General features: G+C 39.4%; 1 protein-coding gene across 1 annotated transcript in view; it reads left to right on the top strand.

The window, feature by feature from the left end:
• The first annotated feature begins 3,223 nt into the window (after nucleotides 1-3,223).
• The window catches only part of ccdc40 (coiled-coil domain 40 molecular ruler complex subunit), a 40,656-nt gene continuing 18,959 nt past the window's right edge, over nucleotides 3,224-24,920 (top strand). Inside the window, exons 1-10 of the mRNA XM_088342574.1 lie at nucleotides 3,224-3,570; nucleotides 11,321-11,458; nucleotides 11,526-11,851; nucleotides 15,691-15,849; nucleotides 15,918-16,037; nucleotides 17,892-18,017; nucleotides 19,470-19,613; nucleotides 19,691-19,801; nucleotides 21,495-21,595; nucleotides 22,678-22,736. Coding sequence (XP_088198700.1) covers nucleotides 3,330-3,570; nucleotides 11,321-11,458; nucleotides 11,526-11,851; nucleotides 15,691-15,849; nucleotides 15,918-16,037; nucleotides 17,892-18,017; nucleotides 19,470-19,613; nucleotides 19,691-19,801; nucleotides 21,495-21,595; nucleotides 22,678-22,736 — 1,525 coding nt within the window. The 5' untranslated portion in view covers nucleotides 3,224-3,329. The remainder of the gene's footprint in view (nucleotides 3,571-11,320; nucleotides 11,459-11,525; nucleotides 11,852-15,690; nucleotides 15,850-15,917; nucleotides 16,038-17,891; nucleotides 18,018-19,469; nucleotides 19,614-19,690; nucleotides 19,802-21,494; nucleotides 21,596-22,677; nucleotides 22,737-24,920) is intronic.

The raw sequence follows: 24,920 nt of genomic DNA, 5'->3' as shown, positions 1-24,920 counted from the left end.
CAAAACATGGTTCACAACAAACTTTCTTAAATTAAATGCCAATAAAACAGAATTCCTCCTTCTTGGCACCAAATCCACTTTATCCAAAGTAAACAATTTCTCTCTCAACATCGACAGCCCCTTAGTGTCCCCCTCCCCCCAGGTCAAGAGTCTGGGTGTCATCCTGGATAGCATGCTTACCTTCCACTCACATATCAACACCATCACCCGCACTGCTTATTTCCACCTCCGCAATATTACCAGACTCCGCCCTTCCCTCACCCCCCACACCACTGCTATTCTCGTCCACAGTCTTGTCACATCTCGCCTTGACTACTGCAATGCTCTCCTCTTCGGCCTTCCTAAAAAGTCCCTCCATAAAATTCAGCTGGTTCAAAACGCCTCTGCTCGCATCATCACAAAAACATCTTCCCAGCAGCACATCACCCCCGTTCTCCAACAGCTACACTGGCTTCCTATTCAGCATCGCATCAGCTACAAACTGATCCTATATACATATATGGCCATTCACAACCTGGCTCCTCCTTACCTGTCCGACCTTCTCCAGGTGCACGTCCCCACTCGCTCCCTCAGATCCTCGTCCTCCCTCCGACTGTCAGTGCCCCCTGCCCATCTGAGCACCATGGGAGCCAGAGCCTTCAGTTGCGCTGCTCCCAAGCTTTGGAACAATCTACCTCCGGACCTCCAAAACTGCACACCTGTTCAGGACTGCCTACAACACATAGCTTCTCCATTTCCTATGTTTTTATGTCTTGTTTTTATTTATTATTTCGCTTACAACTTTTTAAATTGTATTTTTCCATTGTCTGTACAGTGTCCTTGGGTGGCCTGAAAGGCGCTTTTAAATAAAATGCATTATTATTATTATTATTAACTATAGAAACGACACATCAAAAAGCAGTAGGTCTTATCTCATTACCACATCATTTTTAGTCACAGTACCAGATATGTTAGAGAGAATGTTGTTACACTTTTCCTCAGCTCAAACTAAGCATTGTATATTTCACAACCACCAAAGTGCTTCCTAAAAAGCCTTTAGCTTTAGTGAGTTCAGAATTGCATGTGCTTTGTGAAGACTTGGCGAGTCGGTGATTCAATAAAATAGTAGTCCCAACCTTTTCTGTACCATAGAGAGGTTTAATGTCTGACAATATTTTCCTGTGCCGGCCCAATGAAAAAATCAACAATTTGGCATTGTCACTAAAAATAGTTTGATGATGAGATGAAACCCAATGCCTTTTCATGTGTCGTCTGCATCCATAGTAGTCTAGTGGATTGGGTTAGGTGCACTTCAAGCCGCGATCTGGATTCCATCCCCTTTGAACAATCAACGCGCAAATACAACAGTTTTTACTGTAGTTTTGATTCCGTGCGCCTTATATATGAAAACATATCCCAAAGGACTATTTTTTTGTTTGTGCCTTATAGTGCGGAAAATACGCACGATACACAAAAAGTAACTGCAATGTATAGTGCTGTTAATACTTTTGAAGATTATTTTGCCCTAAATTTTTCAACAATGTAAACAAGGTTTGTGAAGAATCATGCAATTATCTGGTTACTTCCTAGATTTGTTTTTGTCAACTTCTTAAATTTTGTCATTGAACTTACTGTGCCACAATCAGTGCAGGGCTCATTACTGAAAAAAAACTTGTTACCGATACTAGTTACTTAATTTAAAAAGTAATTCTGTTATCCCACGAATTAATAACACCCAGATGTTTGAAAGTGTGACCTACAAACCGATGCGCCATAGACATTGGATGTGCTACAATATTTATACGTGTGCGTTGCTGCACAAGGTTTATTACAAATTACATATATACTCGCATTGAAGATGACCACCTAAAACTGCTTATAAATAGCCGCATAATAAAATAATTAGGAGAAGACATGTACACTAACCTGTGGAAGCGGTGAATCCTTCATATCTCTTGTGCAATATTAAGAGCTTGCAGACAATCACAAATGAGACATGGCATTTGCATTTTAGTCTCCGGGCTTCAAACGACTTGAATATTTCTTATTTTCTTTCAGACATGGTGTAGTGCAAACATAATTCATCTCATCTCATCTCATCTCATCAGCCGTACCGCTTATCCTCATTAGGGTCGCGGGGGGGGCTGGAGCCCATCCCAGCCATCTCTGGGCAGTGGGCAGGGGACACCCTGAACTGGTTGCCAGCCAATCGCAGGGCACCCAGGGACAGACAACTCATTCGCTCATTCACACCTAGGGACAATTTGGACCGGCCAATTCACCTAAAATGCATGTTTGTGGAACGTGGGAGGAAACCGGAGTGCCCGGAGGAAACCCACGCAAGCACGGGGAGAACATACAAACTCCGCACAGGAAGTCTGGAGCTGGATTTGAACCCACGACAGGTTCCCATGACATGAACTGTGCCGCACAAGCGCTAACCACTGCGCCGCCGTGCTGCCGCAAACATAATTGTACAATAAAATTGACCAAAATTTTGCACACTTTTACCGTAAATTCTGTGCTCAGGTTTGTCAATTGATTTTGTTGTTCCTGTGTAAGCCACGCCCCCTCCACACACGATGCCTACTGTATGCTACCGATGACACACAACCAAATATGCGCATATAACCTGACACCCTGATTTCTGGATTTCATTTTGTAATTGTCAATCTGGCTCGGACGCAAGCATATACAGTAGGGAGAATATCTCCATGAGGAGAAATTCTGCGTTCTCGTACTCTTTGCTTGAGGCCCTGCTGGAACTAAACGTGTTTAGTTTTACTGCGCTGAACATTCTTAATCGTTCCTGGCAGACTGAGCATTGTATGTTCCATCATAAGCTTAGGAGGAGCAGTAAGCAATCTGACAACATTGTAATACATGGTCTGCTTTTAATAAGCAGCGAAGTAACACACCAGGTTGTAACTGCAGTTGAATTACAAAATCGTATTAATACCGCGTTACAGTATGTACTCATTACAGTGAAGAGTAATTGTGTTCCAGTAATGCATTCCTTAGTAATTGCATTAGTCCCAAAACTGCTCAAAGTTTTTAACAATGTAAACAATTTCAAGTTCAAGGATCATGTCATTTGGTGGTTGCTTTCTAGATTTGATGTTGTCAACTTCTTAATTTTTGTCGTCAGCACTTACTGTGTCATGACAGAGGGGTTGTATTACAGGTTTTGTCACATGCCCACGCATAAGTACACACGTTCATGTACACATGATTAGACACAAACACTCACTGGGTGTGGAGAGACTGCCTTGTCTACCTTGTCCAGTCTCACCGCCGTTCTTTTCTAGCTCCGGTGATGTTTCGAGTGGTGGAGGCAGCAGTCGTCTATTATGGCTGATTTAGCTGACACGCTCAAGATGGCAGGGGAGAACAGTTCTGAGGGTCCCGACCTGAAGGAGATGGGCGAGGAGGAACTCTGGGAACTCATCAACGACAACAGGCATCGGCTTTCTTTGGGTGTACGGCCATGCATTGTGATCCCGTACCTCAGGCAGGCCAGGGTCCTTACCGAGATGGATGAGGATGAGATCCTCTCCAGCCACAACCTCACCAACCGCTCCATGAGAACAAGTAAGATTTTGATTTGTCCAGAATGCACTCCTCACATCTTCCTTTTAAAACAGACACATTCCATTCAAATGATTATGATGTAATTGTAATTATTGCACAGTTACATTATTAGAGTCTAACCACAAAGATATTCTGAATGTGCCTTTGTCGTTGACAGTATTTGCTGTGTTGCAGCAATATAAAGCGCACTGGATTATAAGGCCTCCCCCCAAAACAGTCTTGTAAAATATTCTGTTCATATATAAGGCATATAGAATTAAAACTACAATAAGGGTTCTACAAAATTAAAAAAATCACATTTGTGCATTGATTGATCTGTCAGAAGATATCAGTAATCACGATTGCATTACGTTGGATGCAACGGGAATCAGATATGGTCCACAGAGATTTTGGTTTGAACAAATTTATTGACACTAATAACAGCAAACAAACAATGTGAGGTTTTTACAATCTTTCTCGACAATCTTGACAGCAATGAGGTTTGAACAACCCTTCTCGACAATCTTAACAGCAATCAAGCATATTCACAATTTCGTTATATAACATCTTTGTTAGTTAAAATAGATCCGTCGAGGCCAAAATCGATTGTTTTTTGGTCTGAACAAATCCACCGACACCAACAGCAGCAAACAAACACGACAATCTCAACATCAAACAAGCATATTCACAATTTTGTTATATCTGACAATATGACGTGACAATATGACGTTTTAACATTTTTTTCCTGACATTTTCAATATCAAACGGGGATTTTTAAGGGTTATTGATCTATCTTCGTTATTCATTATCCATTATCCGTTATCGGTCAGTTCATAATACGCTACAAAGCCTATGAGCCGGGACACTTACTCTCAGCCAATCGGCCAAGCTAAGGTCCTAGCCCTAAAGCCTTGCTGTGATGTCCTTCATTAAAGTCCACAGTCCAAAACTACACATGATCTTAGCCAAAAGGCCGAGAACCTGACTGATTCATGCCGGCACTTCCAGGACTTCTCATTCTCTTAATTTAGCAGGGTACAAGCAAAATCTATCAAACGGGGTTTGGGGTTTTTAAGGGTTATTGTTCTATCTTCATTATTCATTATCTATCAAACTTTTTTTTTTTTTTTTTTGGTTTGAACAAATTTATTGACACTAATAACAGAAAACAATCATGACAATCTCAACAGCAATTAAGCACATTCACAATATTATATTCCAATATGACGTTTTTAACAGCAAACACAATGTGAGGTTTCAACAACCCTTCTCGAAAATCTTATTAGCAATCAAGCATATTCACAATTTCATTATATAACATCTTTGTTAGTGTCAATAGATCCGTCCAGGCCAAAGTCGATTGTCCTCGGTCTGAACAAATCCACCGACACCAACAGCAGCAAAACAAACACGACAATCTCAACAGCCATCAAGCATATTCACAATTTTTTTATATCTGACAATATGACGTGACGATATGACGTTTAGACATTTTTTTCTGACATGTTCAACATCAATTAAACAATTTCAGAGTTATTTTTTTTTTAACAGTAGTTAACCAGCGTGTAAAAGGCAATACTATTGTGCAAGGGCATAGCTCTGCCATCCCACCCTCCCAAGCAGCATTCTTCCAGTCCTCTGTGTGGGTCCTCTCCCTTCTGTGTGGGTCCTCTCCCTTCTGGGTTCCACAACCCAGGCCGTTGCTGCCGGGACTCCCAAAGTGTAGCTCCGGTTTCCCCCTCCGGGTGGGGGTTTTTAATGGTTATTTATCTATCTTCGTTATTCATTATTCATTATCCGTTATCGGTCAGTTCATAATACGCTACAAAGCCTAGGAGTTGGGATACTTACTCTCAGCTATAAGGCCAAGCTAAGTTCCTGGCCCTAAAGCCACACAGCAGACACTGTCCACGAGGGAAAATGCATTGGGTTTTATGTCATCATCACGCTATTTTTAGTCAAGGTGTTAAATAGTTTATGTTAATGAACTGTGAGAATATGGTCAGAAATTAAACTGATCTGTGGTACAGAAAAGATGGGCACCAATGAAATACAGTATTTTATTGCCGACGAAGCGCATAAGATTCTGAACTCGATGAAGACAGTGGCGTTCTGGGAAGTAATTTGGTCATCCTGAATGATGAATAAAATCACGGCAGCACATATTCAAAGCATTTGTCACTTAAAATGCTTCGTTTGAGCTGAGAAAAGGTGAATAAAAATGTTATACCGATTTTAAATCATTTTCCGTTTCTGATCTCTCTCACATTTGTATTTGGTAGTGTGACAAAGAGAGTCATTGTCTTTTCTTGTGTCGTCTGTATCCCTGGAGGTCTAATTTATGTGAATTGTCACTCTTGCCGCTACGATCCTGGTACGATTCCTGTCGCATCCAGATCATGGGTGCAGTTCCTGTTATATTTAGACTGATCAATTTCCTTATACAGTACTTATTCATTTCTGGTGAAACCCTAGCCCTTTCTGTACTTTTCATTTCATGCGCCTTATTGGCTAGTGTGCTTCAAATTTGATACAAATATCACAAAATAATGATTTTTGAAGGGTGCGCCTTATAATCTGATGACCTTAATGTTTGAAAAAAATGATCCTTAATTCAAAATGTCACTCAGTTGCCCTCCAGATTACTGACACCAAAAAGTAGTGCGATTTTCTGAAAGTAACCACCGTAAGTTCCCGACTACAGAGCGTAGCTGATTAAAAGCCTGCACAACTTTAAAGAAGTATCTCAACTTTGTTTTTGTAGTGGCCACACAAGATTTAAAGCACCAGGCTTAACACCTATAAAAATGAACTCATTCACACACATTTCTTACAAATAAATCAGCGGGGAAATGTCTAGTACAGAAAAGTAACACATTGTGCCGCGATTAAGACACTCGTTTGATGACTGTGTCTGCAGCTGTCAATCTTAATCAACTAGTGCAGCAGTCAATATTATTTAAATTGGCATTGACAAATATGCATTAGTTCGACAAAGAAAAATCTCGAAACAAAACTCAAGGTACTGCGCTGACTAAAATTCAGAAGCCTGTACAATCACAACAGAGTTTTGCTCACACATACCTTTTCATGTATTATCTTTATTACTGATGACTGATGACTGTGTTATGGATTCGGCCCTTTGCTGCTGTGACCTGGCTTCGATTCTCATTGCATTCAAGGTTTTGTTATTGTGGTCAGTGATATTTAACATTGCAGAAATACATTAATAGACTAAAATAAAACCCTGTGTAAAAGTGTACATTATACGGAAGGAAAAAAATGGTAAACTCCACCAAAGTGGGAATACTTTCACTTCAGTTTAAACTCACACAGCTCAGCAGGGAGTCCGTCTTGCTTGTTTACCTCTTAATCTGTGTTTACTTAGGTAATTTTGTATTGTTGTCTTTTTTATGCCAAATATCTGAAAAGGTAAGATAACAGGGTAAAGATTTTGAGCACTTAGTGGAATGTGTCAGTGTACTGTATATCCAATCACACAAGAGGAGCCGGCAGGGCAGCGCCGTTCTCTATGCGTTTGACTGCTCTAAGGTAAACTTGTGAGGCTGACGACAGATGGTGCGCCTGTAATGTGCGGTCAAAAGAGTGGATTCGTCGGCAGGATTTAGGAGAAGATGCGGGAGGAAGATGCTGGTAAGCTTACAGTCTATCACTGTATCATTCAACAGGAAGCGCTCTGTGGCAAAGTTTTGCAAATGGAACGTGCTATGATCTCTGTAAAAGGAGTAGTCAACTTCATAAGAGCCAAGGGCAGTTCAAGTCTTTTCTTGAGGAGTTGGATTCAGAATACAGAGATGTGCCTTATCACACAGAGCTGAGATGGCTAAGCAAAGAGAAAGTACTGAACAGATGTTTTGAGATGCATGAGGAAATCTGTCAGTTTATGGAGAAAAAAGGGAAGGACACAACAGAGCTGAGAGATGAAGTTTATGTGTGAGCTGGCATTTCTCTCTGACATTGTGAGCCATCTCAATGTGCTTAACCTGCAGCTTCAGGGATGGGACCACGTCATCACAGACATGTAGGCAGCTGTGAGGGCCTTTAGAACTAAGTTGGGTCTGTGGATGACTAGGATGCTGCAAGGAAACTGGTCATTTCTCGTGAGGCCAAACTATGGCAGCGCAAATTTCTCCTGCCGTGCCGCCTAGCGCACAGTTTGCTGAAAAAATCAACGCGCTCAGAGCAGGGTTTTCCTGGCGATCTGCCGACTTCGAGGCTCAGAGAGGGAGATTTGTACTGCTCAGTAACCTGTTTGCAATCGATGCGGAAAGCACACTAACCAGCCTCCAAATGGTGCTAATTAAACTCCAATTTAATGACATGCTAAAATCAAAATATGACTCCGATGGTGCTGCGCAGTTTCTATGTTTTCTCCCCGACACAATGCCTCAAATATGCACCCAAGCTGCTCAGATGCTCTCAATGTTAGGCAGCACATTTCTGTGTGATCAACTTTTCTCTATGATGAAGGTGAACAAAACACCTTACATAAGTAGACTCACTGATGAGCACCTTCACTCCGTCCTGAGGCTTTCCTCAGCTCAGAGCCTGACTCCAGACTTTGACGAACTTGCATCTGAGGAAAGATGCCAGGTTTCTGGCTTAGTCAAGTCAAATCAAGTCATGTTTATTTGTATAGCCATTAATCACAAAGTGTCTCAAAGGGCTGCAAAGATAATGCTTAGACCGATGTGCCGAGTATATCAGAGCATAGCAAACTGAGCTTGAATATATCTGTTTCTTCGGCTGTCAATAGTTGAAATGTTTGATTTTTATGACATTATTATTGACATTATTATTTTTTGTTTCTGTTGTTGTTGGCTTTGAAAAAGATTTACTTGAAAAGGGAACTTGAAAGGATAAGGGGAGAGACATAATACTGCATTCTTTCAAATAGGAAATTGATACCCCTGTGCCTTATTCAGGGATCAGAATGGAGATTTTCATTTTCAGCTGAAATAGCCAGCGTCCAGTTCAAAAACAGCGGAAATCCGCGGATCCGCGGAAAATTCTGATCCCTGCTTATTTCAAATTTAGTTTTTCATGTTTTTGTGATATCAAGCTTTGGTTGTTCCAAATTCTGTGTTTAAAAAAACAAGATTTGTTTCCATATGAAAATTTTGGTCCACTGTGAATTTGAGTTTGACACCCCTGCTCTATTGTATTGTGTATTGCAACCTAAAATGAGTGCTAGAAAACTTAAGGGCGAATAGAAACTACTGTGACCAAACCACACTATTATTCTTCTCCTTTTTTGCCCAGCCTCCCACAAGATTTTTTGTTTTTTGGGGGGTACCCTTAGCAGCAAGGTGGCAGACAATAGCCCTTTAGGTGAGCCTCATGTTGTATAAAATAAATACTAATTTATTGACGTAGTATTTAAAAAAAAAAATGACATGATTGTTCAAGTCAGGTCACATTGATCTGTTTAGTTCTTAATCTCAAAAGTTCTCAAAGGACTGCGAAGGTTACAATTACAGCATCCCCTGATCCTAAACCAACATGCGGGCAAGGAAAAACTCAAAACTTCAGCACGAGGAAATTTAGAAACCTTAAGAAGGGGCCTCACAAGCGGTAACCCCCCTTCCAGGATGACTAGAGTGTTATAGATTTAGCATTGGGTAACAGTAGGAAAACCATGATCATAAAATTTATACTGTCTAGACTGGACTTGGAGAAGGCATTGAACCGTGTTCCTCAGGAGGCCCTGTGGGGGGTGCTTCAGGAGTATGGGGTACCGCACAGTCTTATCCAGGCTGTGCGGTCCCTGTATGCCCGGTGCCAGAGTGTGGGGAAGGAGTCCGGTTTGTGGGCCTCAGCATTGCATAAATGCTTTTTGCAGATGATGTGGTGCTGTTGGCTTCCTCAGGCCGTGATCTTCAGCTCTCACTGGAACCATTCGCAGCCGTGTGTAAAGCGGCCGGGATCAGGATCAGCACCTCTAAGTCCGAGACCATGGTACTCAGCCTGAAAAGGGTGGCATGCTCCCTTAGGGTTGGGGATGAGAGCTTGCCCCAAGTGGAGGAGTTCAAGTATCTTGGGAACTTGTTCATGAGTGAGGGTAGGATGGAACGAGAGATCGACAGACGGGTCGGTGCAGCGTATGCCGTCATTCGGACCCTGTACCGGTCCGTCTTGGTGAAGAGGGAGGTGAGCAGAAAGGCAATGGTCTTGATCTAGCGGTCAATCTACGTTCCTATCCTAACCAATGGTCTTAAACTGTGGGTTATGACTGAAAAAACACGATCCCATATACAAGTGGCTGAAATGAGTTTCCTCCGCAGGGTGGCTGTGCTCTCCCTTAGAGATAAGGTGAGAAGCTCAGTCATCCGGGAGGGACTCTATGTAGAGCCACTGCTCCTCCGCATTGAGAGGAGCCAGTTGAGGTGGCTCAGGCATCTGATCGTCTGGATGCTTCGGGAGAGGTTCTGGGCACATCCCACTGGCAGGAGGCCCCCGGGGCGACAAGGGACATGCTGGAGAGACTATGTCTCTAGGCTGGTCAGGGAACGCCTCGGGATCCCGTCGGATGAGCTGGAGGAAGTGGCTGGGGATGGGGGCGTCTGGGCTTCCCTGTTAAGGCTGCTGCCCCTGTGACCCGACCCCGGATGAGCGGAAGACAATGGATGTATGGATCGGTCTTGAGTGGAGATCGAACTCACAAACCTGAAAGCGTTACACGGGCCTCTTACCAGTTAGGCTTCTAGTGTTGAAATATGTTTAGTTTGAATTGAGTTTTTTTTTTTACCACTAGGAGGTGATGAATAATACACAATGTCCCTATGAAACATATTTTTGTTGCATTTATTTATATGTATTTTTTTCTGGCTGCACAACTACTTTCCCATTGGGGACAATGAAGATGGTAAATGGGAGATGGTCTGCATTTATATAGCGCTTTTCAAGTCAATGAAGACCTCCCAAAGTGCTTTACAATCTGCTTCACACTTACCCATTCACACACATGTGTTAAATCTTGAATAAGACTGAATTCCAGGGTTCGTGCAGATGCTTGATAAACCTTGAATATGCTTGAATTTTTATGTTGTCTTTCAAGGTTTGAATAATGCTTGAATTTTGGTCACAGCACTTAAAATTGTTGCCATGTTTCACAAAAAGTCTGTTTAAAAATGATCTCAGTATTGTATTTCTTCCCTTGTGATTAACAGCAACTCTCATTAGTTCGTATGGTACTGCCTCTGATGCGTCATCGTCCACAATGGGTTGTGCCGAAGAAGACATGTGCATGCTAAACCTAAACAGGACACCACAAAATGTGTTTCAGTGCTTGGATTGCATATAATTTACAAATATTTATTATGGGGCATGGAAAAAATGAGGAGAGTTTCCCAGTGGGAACTATAAATGGGAAGAACCTCCTGCAACTGAAGATTTAAGCTACATATTACCATCATTTTACCTAACACCTATATGGGGAGAAATTTGTCCCCAAAATAATTACACATAAATTGCCCAGATCCAGAAATATATTTTAGAGTTACTCAAGACCTAAAAATCATATGTCTTGATAAATGCACACGCAAGATTAAAATTTGCCTTTGTGAATAACAGATATATTTGTAAGTCTGTAAATTCCATGATTCACACCAGATTTCTTATTTTAATGGTACTGGATGAATTGAAAAAATGACTTTGAAAGTCCATAAAAATGCTTGAATTTAGCCCTGAAAAGTGGTACTAACCCTGGAATTCACTGTTTAAGTTCATCAATAAGAATTTGCCGTTTCAGGTCACATGATGGATCTGCTCAGAACCCAGGGTAGGAATGGTGCTGTAGCTTTACTGGAAAGTCTGATGATCCATTACCCGGCCCTTTACACCCAAGTTACCGGACGAACTCCGAGCTCAGAGCCTTCGAGATTTAGCGGTAAATGTCAACAAATATCCTAGTTTTAATATCCACACATCTCACTTTGCTTTGTCTCTCTACACAGGCCTGATAAAATATTCAGAACTGACCGAGTACCTTATCAGAGCAGTCACCGGGATGCAGGATGAGCTTCGGGAGGCTCGATGTGAAGCTGGAAGGATGAGCGCTCGCTGCGCTTCCCTGGAGACTGAGATTCAGCAGATAATGGAGCATGAGGAGAAGTCAAGAAGCCTCCAATTGGAATACGAACGCATACGTCGACACTTATCTACGCTGCAACGTGAAGTTACACAATTGAAGGATGAGAAGTGTGACTTATATGTGCGCTATACTTCAGCCATTGAGGAGAAATCAGCACTAAGCATGCGACTCCATGACCTCAATTTACAGGTTGGTCGGACTCTCTATATTCTTTTGTTCAAAAAAATCGATAATCCCTATTGTATGAAACCAAGATAAGGGATTGAACCGGGATATGTTTATTATCTTAGCTGAATTTAGCCTCAAATCAGTTGCATTAAAGCAGGTTAAATTTAGCTCGGGTTAGTTACTATGGTTATTGATTCTTTACTGCAAGGGTGTCAAACTCATTTTCACAGAGGACCACATCAGCCTTTTGGCTTATGACTGTAAACTAAATCTAATCGGTATCTAAAATAAATGTAAGTAGTCTCTCATATTAGGTAACTCGAAATTAATTAATGATTCGAGTCACAATCATGACAGTTTCATTAAAAAATCTCACTACAGAGATATAAAATGTTACAAATTAGATACTGTACAGTGATACCTCAACATACGAGCAACTTAAGCGACAAAAAAATTCTAAATTTAGAATCTCATTCAAAATTGTGCCGAATGTATGAGAGAAAATCCAAGTTACGATAATTTCCAGACATTGACACAGAGACCAGGGCTTTAATGTAATTTTATAGCTATTTAGGTCAAACTGAATGCTTTTTGAAAGATGGAAACAAATTAATTGGTTTTCAGTTATTCTATATCAGGAAAATTCGGGTAACATACAAGCAATTTTTATCACGACCACGAACAAATAAGTTTCGTATGTATATGTAGCACTTTATAACAAAGTAACACAATATTCTTGGACTATTTTAGAATCATTTATTTTTCATTTCTAATCATTGACATCAACATGGAAATACTGGCGTGTAGTGGGGAGCTGTCACATTGCAGAAATCATGGTCAATAGGCATTGTAGGAAAGGTGTTTTTTGGTCAAATCACACTTTTGACTCATTTGGACGGTCGGATATTTTAAGCTCATGCGGGCCACGTAAAATGATTCGGCAGGCTACTTTTGGCCCGTCAGCCATGAGTTTGACACATGTGCCCCACAGCTAGCCTGCTCCATACCAGGCTACCCAGACTAAGATTATCCCTAGAGATACATCTGGCACCATTACTTTTAATTGTCTTGAAAATGAATGGGTTTTACTTTCATGGACTATCTTGATATGTTGCATTTTTTTAATTGTCCTGCATTCCAATTTCTCATATAGGTTATATTGTCATTTCATTCAACTGTAGGCTGTATAACTGCAACAGTTTTGTAGTCAAGTCAACTTATATAGTCATTCATGTCTTACATTTACTGCTGTCTCTCGAAGTGTTTTATTGCCATGTCAATTAAGCATGCATGTGAAATTGCCATGAGAGTGTTAATGAATATGTATATTGGAATTCTTTTGGAGATTCTAAATAGAGACGCAAAAACTTGCCAAGAATGTATCAATGAAGTAATTTACAAGGGTAATATATCCATCCATCCATTATCTGCACCGCTTATCCTCAGGCGGGGGTGCTGGAGCCCATCCCAGCTATCAACGGGCAGTGGGCAGGGGACACCCTGAACTGGTAGCCAACCAGTCGCAGGGCACACAGAGACAGACAACTCACTCGCTCAGTCACACCTAGGGACAATTTGGACCGGCCAATTAACCTGACGCGCATGTTTTTGGAATGTGGGAGGAAACCGGAGTGCCCGGGGGAAACCCACGCAAGCATGGGGAGAACATGCAAACTCCTCAAAAGAAGGCTGGTAGCTGGATTTGAACCCATGACCCCAGAACAGTGCTACGCACGCGCTAACCACTGCTCCGCCGTGCCGCCCAAGGGTAACATAGTCAAGTTATATTTATTTGTACAGCCCTTTATCACACAAAGTGTCAAAGGGCTCTACAGAGCACAACAACAACAAAATTAGTAGTCAGGTCAAATCAAGTCATGTTTATTTGGATAGCCCTTAATCACAAGAAGTCTCAAAGGGCTGTACAGATTATAGACTAATATTACACAATCCCCTGATCCAAAACATACATGAAGGTAAGGAAAAACTGAAAGACATCAACATGAGGAAAATGAATAAACCTTGAGAAGGGTCCCCATTGTCACTTTGTGTGTCTACTCAAAAATACTTCTACAGAAATACAACAAAAATACTATATATTAGCTACAAAACTAAATATCAAATATAATGCTTAAAAACAGGGACCTCATAAATTATTTTGCTTTCATTCTGAAAATGAAAAAAATAGTATAGAATTACTACACAAATACTATTAGAGTAATGTTATATTACAAAATACTACTACTGCTTCAAAACTACTACAAAAAGACAATTACAAAAATACTAAAGAAATATGAAAAAGAAATACTAAAAAATACCAATACATAGTACTAATATATATAAAACTATTAGAGAAATATTACTACAAAAATACTACTACAAGAGGTTTACAACAGAAATACTTCAAATTACACCTAGAGCGATACTTTAAAAATTATTCTATGGAAATATCACAAAAATACTACAGAAATAAAACTACAGTAACACTGTACTACAAAAATTCTACAGAAATACTACAGATATACAAAAGACAGTATTATATGTAAATACAACAATATACAACAGAGATAGTAAAAAATTACTAAAAATAATTATACGACAGTAAAATATTTTATGGGAACCTGAATCCTTGAAGCAAAGTATGGGAAAGGTAAATATATAACTTGGTTTACATAGAATCCAAATGCCAAATATGATTATATCGATGATAATAATATTGTAATGTAAAGTGCATACTCTGATAAAAAACTAAAAGGGAGCTAGCTAAAAGAGTAACAGCCATGTAGATAGCCGGACAAAAAGCTAAATAGTTGCTTGATAACTAGCAGAAAAAGATAAATATGCTTGATAGCGTGCAAAAAATGTAAAAAGCTAGGGAGATAGCTAGCTACAAAGCTAAACAAGTAGCCAGATAACTAGCTAAAAAAAATGTAAAATGATATTTTTTTATATTTTTTTATTTATTTATTTTAAATATTAATCAAATATCATTAAAAAATATTACACTCTTCAAGAGGAAGAGTAATGACAAAATATGCTGTATTCATTATGGGGAAAACATGTGTTTCATTTCTCACAGGAAGAATGTGAAATATCTTATATACAGTACAGTGAAGAAAATAAGCATTTGAACACCCCGCCATTTTGCCACCTCTCCCACCCAGAAACCATGCAGTATGTAGAGGACCGACTCCTATTCAGCAGTTAATATTCAACTTTTGTAACCTTGCATATGATCACCAATGGGGAAAAAAATCAGATCAATCAATCAATCAATCAATCAATCAATCAATCAATCAATGTGTTCCCTCGTCAAAGAGTGAAGAGTATGTTCAATTAAATAAAACGAAGAAAATCATTAAATAGAGAATAATTTGAATTGTCTTTGTTGTCATTGCTTATAACATAGTCAGACTAGACGTGTAACTCCAAGATAACCATGTAATAAACGAACAATAAGATAAAAAAAAGAAGTCCAAATTGTCCTTAGGTGGAATGAGCGAGTGAGTTGTCTGTCTCTGTGTGCCCTGCGACTGGCTGGCAACCAGTTCAGGGTGTCCCCTGCCCACTGCCAAGGATGGCTGTACTGAGGAGAAGCAGTGCAGATAATGGAATTATGGAGTGACTCTGCTTGATTACTAATGAAGCTGATCATCAATTTTTTTTAATTCAAATTTTTCATTTTCTATTTAAGTCTGAAATGAATGAAAACTTTTCAAAAAACATTTACAACTACCACCATTGTTACGCCCTCTTAAATTGAACCCATCTTGTGATCACAAAATGAATGAATTGGCCCACCCTTAGTTCCAGTACCTTCTAAAGAGGAGTTTTGTTTCTTGTGTTTTGCATGGTGTCAGATCTATCAGCTGCAAACAGAACTGCAAAAGGCCCAAACGGAGAATGACTTCCAGAAACGGCGCTCTTTGAGATGTGTGTCTTTAACTGAGCCGTCTCAACTGCAAGAGGAAGTCAGGAGTCTACGGTGCCAATTAGTCAAGATCGAGAAATTGAACCCAGTGAGTAAAATCCAACAATTTGACAATTTTAGCAAGACCGTTTTGAACGAATTCACACTCTTTTTCAGGCTCACGAGGACATTTTGGCTCAGGACCTGGCTGAGGCTCTCGACAGCCAAGTGGAGCTAGCAGGTCAGCTAAGGTGTTACAGAGAAGAAAATGAACAAATGCACAAAGAGAAACAAGAGGTTGGTTTCATGACTGAGTCTGAATATTTTATGAGCAAGCTTAATGCCTCTTTTAAAGATGTATGCTATCATTAATGTGATGTTTCGGCTTGTGAGTTTATGTGTCACCCGGGACTCTGAAAGTTCTTGATTAGCAGCTATGAATAGGTCACATTGTCATTGAGCCAGGCAGTGAGCACCCAGACCAGATGTACTTTATCATCTAGAACAGAGGCCGAAAACCTTTTTAATCCAAAAACCCAGTGCTTGTGCTATGTGTGCATAGCTCAGCCGGTCCCTGCCACTTACCAAATCAAAGCTGTTTAAAGTCTGTTCTGTGGGTTTTCATCATAAAGAGTCTCAACAGTGAACATACATACTCAATGGCTTTCCATATAAAGCAGGGTTCAGGAACCTTTTAACCCCAAGAACCATGATAGCAAAATATTTATTTAATTTTTTTTTGTGGGGGGGGAGAGAGAGAACCATACAATATTCTTTAAGACAAAATTCAGCAAAACCGCCAAACCTGGTCTCCAGACAAAAACTTATTTTTCAGCATTTTTTGTGACGTTAGATGATTTGATAAAATTTATGAAATAATAAATTTGCACCTTATCAACAAATACACCACTTTAAACTTGTCTCCTCCCACAGTTGGTTAAGATCATTGAGGCTAATTATTTTTTCATAAACAAGGAGCAAGCAGAGTTCTTTTGTAAAAATGTCACAACAAAAGTGCAAACTAAAATGTATGGATGTGTTTCCATCAGCGCATTGTTTTGATTACCTATATTAAATGTTGATGTGTACTATGTATTGTCTGTTGATGCCCTTGCAACCTCTATTGCAGCTTGGTCATCCTGAAAGAGGGATTACCTAATGTCCAAACCCTTCTCAGGGTTTCTTATTTTCGTCATGTGGAGTTTTTTTGAATTTTTCCTTGCCCCAATGTAGGTTTCGAATCAGGTCATGTTGTAGTTGTGGTCTGTGCAGCCCTTTGAGACTTTTGTGAGCTATACAAGCAAATATGACTTGACTTGATTTGAACTGCAAATACATTTGCCCCCAGTGATACATTTTAACAATGGTGGACCAAAAGGGCCTTTTCTGCTGGCCTAAAAAAATATGTGAATCTTGCGATGTTAATTAAATTCTGTCCATTAATGCTCATTTAATCATTCCAAATTATTTTTCAGCTTCTTTTCATTGCTTTTTCTCTGGCAAAGTTGCTTCCAGATACGTGCTTTAATATTTAATCATTTATCCAATCACATTTTAGCCATTACTTGTCGTCAGGGTCTTAAATGTACCCGGAGGCCTTCACAATAAGTAATGCAGGCTCTGTGGCATAGCATAACTGTTGATAAAGCTGTTGGTTTAGCCAATCAGATTCCCAGTAGGCAGAGCCAGGGCCTTCTAGCAAGCGTAAAGAAACACCAGCAGTTTCACAGACTATAGGAGGTGGTGAAACAGATATTTTTAGCCCGAAATCAAATAAAAGCTCACAATAACAACAGGACAGGCTTAACTTTAGCATTGATGTAACAGAAACGCAAGGCTAGTCTGTACAACTGAGAAATTAATATCTTCTTAAGGAAAGAGAGTAGGATGGATTTTGTACAAAAATAAAAAATATTTTTGGTAAGTAAAATTTTGCTATATTCCTAAATAATAATGCAACTGTAAAGGGTATCGATGCTTTTATATGTTGCAGCTATACTAAAAAAATGGTAATTGAGGACTAGGTTGTTTCACATGTAGCACTACTGAAGGCCTAGGTGTGAAATGTAGAGCCTGCCCCTGCATTTGAATGTAGTTAATTGCCATGTTGACCATTAAATGTCCTGTGTTTGTTTCACATCATGTGTTCAGCTTCTGGATCAGACTGAATGTCTGACTCTCCAAGTCCAGCAGCTGACCCTGGACTGCAACATGCATCAACAGAAAAGTACTGTCATCCAGAACCAGATGAGGGAGCTGCAGACAGAAAGAGACCAAGTAAGAAATATGATCCAATGTTTCTCTTTGTTTCATTTGTCTACGTTTTTTGGTGGACCGGGCAAGTATTTTTGACCAGTAAACAAGCTGATTTTTTTCAAGGTTATGTCACAAGCTGACACGACACAACACACAGTTCAACTAAATATTAATGGGCAATTATTCCCATTATAATCAAAGTCAGGATGGTTATTGATGTGCTTCAAAAAAATAAAATAAAAAAAATCCACTACTTTGCAGAACAAAAAATGAAATCTTACCATATTGGCATTACCCATTTAATGGCAGTTTTTCTACTTTTAGATGTTTAACTGGTTTTGCAATCAAATTAAGATGATAAATACTAAGAAAGTGTATTCATAACACCAGAAGCAAACAGACGTAATACAGAGTATTAAAAAGGCTCAGTGATTGAGTAGATCCAAGCAGTAAAGTCGACATTCCAATAGTTTGTCAGGTGGTACTCGTAATCAGAGAGGTCAGGCAGGCATTTTGTACACTGAATAACCAAGACAGCTGTGGCATGGGTGCTAGGAGCGTGATAAGAAAGTCAACGAAAAAAACAGGAATGAGAAAAACAAAAAACTAACAAGGAACCAAGGTGACAGAGACCTGAACCAGGAGAGAGGAAGAGTTGTGACAGGAGGAAAAACTGTGGCAAGATCATGACAAGTGACAACAGCTGTGCGGAGGAAAATAAAGCCTGGGAGTGACCCAAATATTCTAAGGGCAAGTGAGCGAGGGTAGGATGGAATGGGAAATCGACAGATGGATCAGTGCAGCGTCTGGCATCATGCAGACCTTTTTACTGGTCTGTTTTGGTGAAGTAAGAGCTGAGCTAAAAGGCAAAGCTCTCGATTAAGCGGTCAATATAAGTTCCTACCCTCACCTATGGTCATGAGCTGTCAGTCATGGCCGCAAGCACAAGATCCTGGATACGAGCGGCTGAAATGAATTTCCTCTGCAGGGTGGCTGGGCTCTTCATTAGATATACGTGAGAACCTTGGTCATCTGCAAGGGACTCAGGGTAGAGCCGTTTCTCCGCCCCGTTGACAAGAGTCAGCTGAGGTGGCTGGGCATTTGGTTGGATGTCTCCTGGACACCTCTCTCTGGAGGTGTTCTGGGCATGTCTTGCCAGCAGGAGGCACTGAGGACAACCCAAGACATGCTGGTCAGACTATGTCTCTTGGCTGGCCTGGAAACACTTTGAGTTTCCTTTAGATGAGCTGGTTAAAGTGGCTGGGGATAGGGCTGTCTGGGCTTCCCTGCTGAGGCTGCTGGTCCTGCAACCTGACCTTGGATAAGAGGAGGATAATGGATGGACAGATGGATGGACGTGCTACAGTACCCATTACAGAGAAAAATAATGAGGTTTCTGGAACAGGTTCCTCTGTAACTCGTTACTCCTAACACAGGTCATCACTGACTGGAAATGCTTTTTGTGCTTCCAAGGCATACCTTTCCAGAAATGAAGTCCAGACCCAAATCGCCTGCATCCTAGCTGAGAAGGACATCTTGAGGTCTCAAATGATGGAGCTACAGGAGCGAGCCTTTACTGTAAATGCCAAGCACAGCAAAGAATGGCAGAGCACGAACGTAACGCTTCAACAAACATGCCCTAGCAAACAGCAAGCTGATTTTTAATCAAAAGCCTTTTCTTTTTTTTGCCCAAGGCAAGGGGGGTTAGCTGGAAGTGTCCTGAAGATTCACCATTCCCGAAGAGTCGCAGACTTCGTCGCATGCATGCAGTCAGTCCGTTATCTCTTCGTTCGTTTTTACCAGAGGTGAGTCACTAAATGTTGGCAATTTAATGTCAACAGTGGTGAAGCAAAAAAAGTTTGAAACCTTACACTGTCTGAAAATGTTTCCTTGTTTGTGAGGAACAAAATACACGTTTAGCGGCTTCACAATAGTGAGCGCTTGTTTGGCTTTGACATCTTTGACATTTCTGGTTTCTTGCCAGGTGTCTTTAACAATGGGACTATTTTGAGACTATATACACCATGGAAACATCGAGCAAGTGTGTACGGAACATCCTTGCAACGACGACAATGCACAATTTTGACTTACACTTTTTACAATTCATAATTGATTGAAAGTTGTAATAATTAAGGCCTGTCAATGGAATTATAATCTATAACAAATTGAATTTCCTTATGATAAGCAAAATTATATTACATTACATCAAATTACATTGGAGTACATTACATTGAGAATGTTTGGTATCACATTTATTTTTCAGACCAAAACCAAATCTGGAGTAGTCATCAATATCCAAGCATAATACTGACACTATTAGTATATAAAATTCCCCATCTTATCGCAAAATGGACCGTGTGGATTTTTTAGTGTACCATATTATTTGACAAAAACGTCATGTACAAAATAAAAAACAATATTGGTTTTAAAAAGAGGGAAAAATGCATAAGCTATTCTTAATTTTATAGTTTAGTAGCCACTCAACATAAGGAGAGAAAACATCAATGGGGTTTTAACTTGCAAGGAGAACAGTGGAGAGCCCAAACATCAGATAAGAAATTCCAATTTGTTCAAAAGCCCTCCCTGAGCCATTTCTTTTTATTAAATCTTCTACAAAAGCAGATCTGCCCTAAAGGGTCTGTGGATCAAAGAACAGCAACATGATTGGCCGATCGTAGCAATGATTTAAACACTTCATAATAGTCAAAACAACAAACAACTGTGTGCAAAAATAGTCAAGATAACAAACTGGCACCCTATGCTGTATCCTTTGCAGAATAATCTTATCAGCTATGATAGAAACAAACGTTTTTAAAAATACTCGTAGGACGAGATATTAACATTTATTTTGCATAACATGAGCCCACCCTAAAGGGAGCTGACAAAATTGTCTGTCATCTTGTCCTCTTACCCAAAAATATCTAAATTGCTTGACAAAAAATCAAGTAGTACATTTTGGTCACTTTGAGTCGCCGAAGTTTGTGCTTTTTAAAACTCGTTTTGGGTTGCACTAAAACATATACTATCCTCAAATCCACCAAACAATTCATTCGATTTTGGATTCATTTAATGGCAATTCGTCATTCCTTTTTAAGATTGTTAAATGACCATAAGAAAGCAGCAGGTACTTACATGGCCAAACGTTAAACGAACATGCAGAGGAAGAAAATTATTTCCTCTTGTACAACTTAAAAATAAAATGTTATTCTTATGCCAAAGGTTCCTTGTTGGGCCCTCAGAAAAATTTGGATGCCTCTGTTTTAGAAGAAACAATTTTCAAAAAGTATCTGTTTAAATAATAAGTATCAGATTGGATAGAATTTTTGATAATATAGATTGAATCAATTCAATGAAAAAATGGCCACAACCATCCCTAGTGTTCCGTGATTTTCTATGTTTTAAGTAATGTCAAACTTGCTTCACAACTAAATTGAAAATTATATGTAATTATGAATACTTGTGCACACCAGGTTTGAAAATGTTTTTGGTATTGTGAAGGTGGAAGACCCAATGGCAAGCAGTGTCCGATCCAGAAATGTGGAACCTCCCAGTCCTCAATCCCTCCGCCAGAGAGAAGGAGCACTTTATGAAAACAGTGGGTAAGTGTGATTCTGACATTTGATTGCCATTTGGTTATTTAAAAGTAACTCATTAGCTTAAGCCCCATGCACACGTTGGCCTATTGGCAATTGGCATTTTGTTTCTGGCGTCAGGAGTGTGGGAGGGAAACCCCGTGGTGCCAATGGGGTCGAGTATCAAACGCATTAGCTAATTTTAGCGCTCAGTCGCCATATTCCTTAAGTGTGGGAGCACGGAGGATAACGAGCACACATGCACTCTAAATACAAACACCCTTGTGACATCTGAACATTTGTGACGCCCTTCTAGAAGAAAATTAGTTTTATAAATTAGACAATACATCATTCATATAATGCAGTGCGGAGGCAGATTCTGCATTTGTGCACATTGCAATTGTGGATTGCTTTGTTTTGTAACCCCAGCAGTTTTATGAGAAAAAACTTTCTCACGAGTACTTCTTTGTGCACTGAATGTAATTCTTAGAGTGCACAGAGAAATCGTTAATTTGTCTCTAGCACAACCTGGTGGTTTCCATTGGGGTTTTTTTCCGATTGAATTCAAACGTCTGAGAATCCATTTTTGCAGTTATCACCGGAGATGCATTAGAACAAATCAGGAATACCATACATGGAAAATTGTGAGTTATAATGTGAGTCAATGAAACATATTTTGTAATTATACCTCGAGTGTAGGTAAAGTCTGGACCTTTTAAATAGAACGGTTTTGAAATTACAGCCGGGTGTCATGTTAAACCTTGACCTGTTCCAAAATTCTGTGTGAGGTTTCAGTTTCAGATTTTTTTTTTTCTGTGCCATTTCTTCAATGATAACTCATCAAAATCATCAGAAAGACAAAATATGTAAAATAGCTCATAAGGGTTAAATGCACCGCAACCGGTCGGTGACATAAGAAAATGATTGACTTCTTTTTCCAAACATTGCGTACATCACAGCCAGTCAAACCTGTCTGAAGTACTGCAATTACCTCACGCGTGAGGTTACCAAATAGAGCTTGAACGTCATTGTGTTCAACTGTGCGTGTGCATGCATCAGTAAACATGTTGATGGACCATTATAGATACTTTTGTTTTCTTGTTTTGTAGATTTCAAAATGTGGAAACTGACGATTCATCGTTGGATGACTTTGAGATCCTGCCCAGGGGTGAATTTTCACATTTACATTCCCTGAGAGAAGTGTGTGCGTGTGTGTATACTACAACTGTATTGTTTCGATCAAGTAATAGTGAAAGAGATAATAACATAATTGATCGTGGCATGGAGTGATATTGAGTAAGTTAAGAAATTGTGGTAGTGTCTGTGTGGAGTTTACTTGTGCGGGCATTCTCTGGGTATTCCAGTTTCTACATTCCACAGATATGCATCATAAGGTTATTGAAGACTTATTTGTCCCACCGCCCCCTTACTTTTCAAAAGGGACTAGCTATGTTTGAAAATTCAACTGTGACAAAGAAAGGCCTAAAAGCGATTCAAAAGACCTGTTTTTTTCCAATTTGGCACAGAAAGTGTAGTGTTCCTCCCCACAATCATGCAGCTATGTTCCAAAATATTCCACACGCCATGGGTCTCGAGGAATTCATTTTCAAACTAGACAGTTTGATCTCATATCCCCTAGAGCTGTGACGTTACCAGAAGACAACGAGAAGCAAACCAAACAGCGCGTCCCGTTGAAAAACATTAGGCGATTGTATCGATAAGCAAATGTATGGCGCTTTACCTGTTTGGAGTAATTGAAACTTTGCCTACCGTGTCGCTGAGGGTCTTCTGATTGTTTTGTCCACGGCGCTTTGCTTTCATCATCTCAAGCTGCGTCCGCTAGGTCCACTTGCCCTCTTGTACAGCGCACATTCTCCTCATAAATATATGATTGTGACTGTCCCCTCCTTGTTTTCACCACGTGTTTTGCAATTGATATAACACTGTCAGTGTGCGGGCTTCTGAAGGCTTTCAAGTGTGCATATATGTATATATGTATATATATATATATATATATATATATATATATATATATATATATATATATATATATATATATATATATATATATATATATATATATAGAGAGAGAGAGAGAGAGAGAGATAGAGATAGAGATAGAGATAGAGATAGAGATATTAACCAAACTGCTTTTACTATTTTCTCAGATTTTGTATGTTTTAGAATTTGGGAGTTCCTTTAAAGGATATTTGCAATTTGTTGGGCCCCTCCTGTGGTAAAATACCATGGTTCATTAAAAAAAGCACAATTGACTTTAATAATAAGCAAAAGTACATGAAATACAATATAGACGTTCATTTCTAAAATACTTGTATGTCAAGGAATTTGGATATACACAGTTTGTATCGGTGTTTAAAATCCTTAAAAATGCTTAAATTTTAAGGTTGTGTTTTCAAGAATTAAGATTTGTTTTAACTTGGGGTAAAGTACTTGTAAATTCTTGAAATTTGTGCCATGTTCTCAACAAGTATGCTTTAAAACAACATCAACACGGCCACCAGGCTTTAATTTGCCTTTCCATTTCTTATTCCATCGTAATTAACCGCAGCTGGCATTAGTTTGTACAGTATTGTCTTATAAAACATCAGGGCCCCAAACGAGTCGCGCCCAAGAGGAAAGGTACATGCTTCACCTTAACAGGGCACTATGAAATGTGTATTAGTGCAAGAATTATGTAGCAATTATGAACATTTATGATGGGCTATGCAAAAAAATTAAGGTAGCGTTTACCAGTGTTAAATTGTAATGGAAAGAACTTCCAGCAACTGAAAATGTAAGCTATATATTACTGTCATTTTACCCAACACCTATATGGAGAAGGATTTGTATAAAAAACAAATACATTTGAGATTTACTCAAGATAGACAAATCATATTTCTTGACCAATGCAGACACAAGATTATAAATTACGTGGCTAAATGGCTGATGTATTTGTGGCTCTGCAAAAAACGTGATTCACATCGGATTTTTTTTATGGGACTGGAGAAATTGAAAAGTTGGATTTAAAAGTCACATTGTCCCTGTAAAATGTCTCCTACAGAAATACTACACGAATACTACAAAATCACAACAAAACTAAATGTCAGATTTAGTTAAGATTATATTGCTTCCATTCTAAAAATGAAAAGAGATGCTATATAAATACTACAAAAATACTTCTACAGTAATACTACAATACCTAAATACTGTTACACAAGAAATACTACATAAATACAACTACAGTAATTTTACAAAAATAGTTAAGAAACACTACAAAAAGTTAAACTTCATAAATACTCCCAAAATACAACTATGGAAATAATTGAAAAATACTTTTACAAAAATACTATGA

This window comes from Urocampus carinirostris, chromosome 8 (assembly GCF_059441175.1).
Source record: "Urocampus carinirostris isolate Australia breed hairy pipefish chromosome 8, RoL_Ucar_1.0, whole genome shotgun sequence".
Classification (NCBI taxonomy): domain Eukaryota; kingdom Metazoa; phylum Chordata; class Actinopteri; order Syngnathiformes; family Syngnathidae; genus Urocampus; species Urocampus carinirostris.
Note: the sequence above shows the minus strand (reverse complement) of the source record. Positions and strands in the feature narration are given on the sequence as shown.